The sequence below is a fragment of the Gymnoscopelus microlampas genome, assembly GCF_963454915.1.
Source record: "Gymnoscopelus microlampas genome assembly, chromosome: 7".
In the NCBI taxonomy this organism is placed as follows: Eukaryota; Metazoa; Chordata; class Actinopteri; order Myctophiformes; family Myctophidae; genus Gymnoscopelus; species Gymnoscopelus microlampas.
The window spans coordinates 23,906,566-23,911,003 of record NC_139944.1 but is presented as its reverse complement, the minus strand read 5'-3'; the positions used below and the strand labels follow the sequence as shown (position 1 = coordinate 23,911,003).

At 42.0% G+C, this 4,438-nt stretch overlaps 1 protein-coding gene across 4 annotated transcripts in view; it reads left to right on the top strand.

Moving 5' to 3' along the window:
* Nucleotides 1-4,438, top strand: part of iffo2b (intermediate filament family orphan 2b) — a 31,953-nt gene extending 27,515 nt beyond the window's left edge. The window contains exons 4-8 of one of the 4 annotated variants that reach the window (XM_084061555.1): nucleotides 1,106-1,276; nucleotides 1,927-2,075; nucleotides 3,067-3,247; nucleotides 3,591-3,680; nucleotides 4,204-4,438. In XM_084061555.1, the coding sequence (XP_083917681.1) occupies nucleotides 1,106-1,276; nucleotides 1,927-2,075; nucleotides 3,067-3,247; nucleotides 3,591-3,680; nucleotides 4,204-4,437 (825 nt within the window). In that variant the 3' untranslated portion in view covers nucleotide 4,438. Of the gene's footprint in view, nucleotides 1-1,087; nucleotides 1,277-1,926; nucleotides 2,076-3,036; nucleotides 3,248-3,590; nucleotides 3,681-4,203 lie in introns of all 4 variants that reach the window. The other 3 variants (XM_084061553.1, XM_084061554.1, XM_084061552.1) reach the window with 3 other exon arrangements.

The window sequence follows — 4,438 nt, the reverse complement described above, 5'->3', positions numbered from 1 at the left end:
AACAGCACTTCCTGTCCGGTACAGCCCAGTATTGTTCCCAGGCAGTTCACTTCTGCTCTGGTGTGATATACAGCTGTAATATACTGTAGCTGGTGTCAGGATGAATATAGCGTGCTGGTGAACGTAGTATTGTTGTTTAAACCAGTGGTTCTCAAACATTTTCATGTGAAGGACCTCCAAAATTATATGTATTTGGCCGCGGACCCCCATCTGAAAATATTTTGTGCCAGGGACCCCGAGAAGAGAAGATCTGCCAACATTTGTCATCGTTTTTTTGAAAATAAATCACAATGTGTTGAAACGGTTCCTCCTTTTAGTGGGAACCCCGTCAAGGGCCCCTGGGGGTCCCCGGAACCCACTTTGAGAACCATTGGTTTAAACTGCTTACAAACTGTAAAGTTTTGATATTATTCTTTTTTAGTATACATGATACAAGTGGAGAGTAAGCATGCAGTAGCAGAACCTTTTGAGTATTTATTAATTTCATTTAATTTGGACCAAACTTTCACGTGAGTTTCAAAAGAGTATACAGTGATTGACCAGGACTTCTCTGGGCCAAACAGCACCACTAGTACAGCAGCAGAGGGAGGCAGTACAGCTGTCATCTATCTATAAATGCAGGAATGTGTCTGTTTGTCGATGACCCTTTTTGCCCAAATATGGAGATCCCTGAACTCTCCCAAGTTGGTGTGTCATAGATGACACACCAAATTGGCCTCCGAGTACTCTGATAACGGCTACTCCTTTATTTCAGTGATCAGGGTATGTCAGTATATCAGACTACGTTGGTATGTCATTGCAATAAAAGTCAATTTCTAACTTTTGAATGAATGACTGTACATTCACATTACATATATATATATATATATATATATATATATATATATATATATATATATATATATATATATATATATATATATATATATGATAATTGTGATTATGGTATATATATATATATATATATATATATATATATATGTATATATATATATATATACATATATATATATATATATATACACTTCTATAAAAATGAATTCACTTCATTGTTGTGTTTATGTTGGTAAACTGTCACTCTATCTAGCCATCCTTCCTTTTGCAGGAAATGACTGACTTGGACACCAAGATCCATGAGAAAGCCATGCGTGTCGACATGGACATCTGCAGGCGAATTGACATCACGGCCAAACTGTGTGACGTGGCTCAGCAACGCAACTCAGAGGACATGTCAAAGATGTTCAACGTTAGCCCAGCCAGGTCGCTTCCAGAGAGGGTGCGTGTCTTAATCTGCTATACTGTTTGTCAGAGCTGTGAATAGGACTACTATATGGTAATGTATGCTTTTTTGTGGAGAAGTCAGCACTCTGCAAATGAAATTACTGTTGCCGATGGGGAATCGATACGTCAATGTTCCTTACACTATTATGCACCGATTTATGTACATCGAGCACTCAATGTGTGCGAAAACAATACTTATTGACCGTAATAAAGAATGACACATGCCTGCAGGCATGCCCACACACAGACACAGACACACACACACACAGACACACACACACACACACACACACACACACACACACACACACACACACACACACACACACACACACACACACACACACACACACACACACACACACACACACACACACACACACACACACACAGAGAGAGCTGTGAATGCTGATGCTGTGACTTTCTTAGCTGCACACAAGGTTATCACATTGCGCCGACAGTACTGGCCTAACACCTAACGATCACCAATGAGCAATGAATGCACCCAGAATCAGCCAACCGACTTCCGGTCTTGAATTTATTTTTTTCCCCAATACAGTCAAAATGTATAAGACATTTGTGCATTACGTAGATTCATACATGCATTAAATAAAATATGTGTATATGTACATATGTGTGTTACAGGGAGCCATGGCTTGCTGCAGGAGGAAAGAGCGTAAGGTGGTGTCTGATGAGGAAAGCTCTGAAATGGATGCCGACCCCAGCACTTCAGAAGAAGAGCTCCCTGGACCGTTCAACATCACAGATGAAATGAAACGCATGCTCAACACGCTGTACGTGAACCCCGCACCCACTGACATACACCAAAAAGCACACGCATTCACGTACAGGCGCTCATTAACCCAACTGCACACACGCACATTTGAACTGAAGGCCGAATGATGTGCTGCTGTGACATCATACAGTAGGTTCCTGCAATGTTGTTGCACATCAGTGTTGTTTTACTCTACTCCCATCTAGTGTTGAAATGGAGTCGTGCTTTTAGAATAGGAACATTCAGCAGAACTCTGCATAATGAATATGACAGACGCAACATAATAATTAGTTATATATAATTCACAAACCCACGATAATAGTAACAAGACAGGATCTAATAACGACATGGCTCCCATATGGCCAGTCTATTACATCAGTCATCTATGATGTACTCACTTTATCTATGAGATATGACTCCAGATTTAGATTTCAGCCTGATCCAACTCCCTTTCATTTACATTATGAATCTTAAAAGTAAAATAAAAAATAAAAAACTTGTGCAGGTAATTCCTTGGCCTACTGGCAGCATGCACAAGAAATCTGCGGCATTAGCCCGAGGACAGAGGGACAAACAAACAATCAAACAAACAGACAGACCCTCTGGAAGATATCTTGCTTCTTACAGAGCCACGCCATTAAAGTTTATTTTTTACAGAGACACAAATTGGTAATTTTGTCCATGTGTGTTAGTCCAAAATGTAGCCATAGCATTATCAATGTGCAAACAATCATTTATAAATATGAATATTTCCAGTCTCTCTGTGTGCTCTGCATGCATGCATGCACTCTGTTTTCCATTTCCTCTGTTACTATCTTCCATCTTTGTCTTTGTCTTCTCTGTATATGTGAGTAGACCTTTCTCTGTGCATATGACCTTTCCTGAATGTGCTGGATGTTTGTCCCTCCACTCCTTCCCAATGTCTATCCACCTCTTGTCCTATCCTCCTTCCGTCCTTTCCCCGTCCTTGTTCTGTACAGACATTGTTCAGATAACTCCTCTGTTGCCAGGCGGGAGACATTTGAAATTGACGACGACTGTGACAGCCTGACGTGGGAGGAGAACGAGGAAACTCTGTTGCTGTGGGAGGATTTTGCCAACTACAACGTGCCCAGTGCCATCGCCGCCGCGAACGGCAACACCACCTGCCCTGCTGACGGCAACACAGACGGAAACCCGGAGGCAGCGAGTGTAAGACTTTTCAAACACCTTAATCCCAGTGGTTCTTAAACATGTTCATGTCAAGGACCCCCAAATTGATACGTATTTGGCCAGGGACCCAATAAGAGAAGATTTTATCAACATCTGTCAACTTCGTGAATATCTTTCAAAAATAGCAGATCTTCATGCTCACAATTGTTGAGACACATTGTTAGCTTAGATAAGCTATTTTCTTCTGGGGACCCCCTGGAACCCCCTCAAGGACCCCTGGTACCTAGGGTACTCTAAAGACTTTGTGCAGTACCCGTTGAGAACCACTGCTTTATCCTACATGTTACAAACATGTACCAATATTTTATTTATGTTCTCACAGGATGGAAGCCTTGGCAGCCTCATAGATGAGACAGAATCGCTTTTCAAGACCAGAGAGGAAGAATATCAGGAATCCATTGGTGCGATTGAGGTAAAAGTTCACATGACTACCTATTTGTTTACCTTTGCGTCTCTCTTCTTCATCGATAGATAGGCTAAATAGATCGATGAAGATAGATGAAATGCATAATTGAACGAACTTCCATTCCACTGGCTTACTATAATCTAAAACTATAGTAAAACGATTCACTAAAATGCTACAATACTAAAATCACAGTCAGTTCGTAATGAGACAGAAACATTGCACTGCAAGGAGTCCTCAGCAGCATGTTGATGCTCCGATGAAGACTTAACGTTTGCATGTTTTGCTTGGCCAAAATATGTATGCTGGCATACATATTTGGATGTTGTGTCTTTTGAAGTATGTATGTTCTTGTGTTTAGCGGCACAGAATCGTTTCATTCTGGGAACGCGTGTCCAACTCTCCATTGCAACCCTAATTAGGTCCTACAACAGTGCCACTGGCAAATCTACTCAAATCAAGTATAAACTTAGGCTTTAACGCCCTCTCTCTGTTCACCGTACTGTCTACCCCCTGTCCCCCTGTCCCTCAGATGGAGCTGGCCACAGCAAAGAGTGATATGAACAGACATCTGCATGAGTACATGGAGATGTGCAGCATGAAGCGGGGCCTGGACGTGCAGATGGAGACCTGTCGGAGGATGATCAAAGGTGGCAGGAACTCTCCCTCCGTCAGCTCCGTGGCCAGCAGTGACTCAGGGAACACTGACGAGATTCAGGATGAGATCTTGGACAAGGACGGCGAGACCGAAGGCTCGGTTAGTTGAT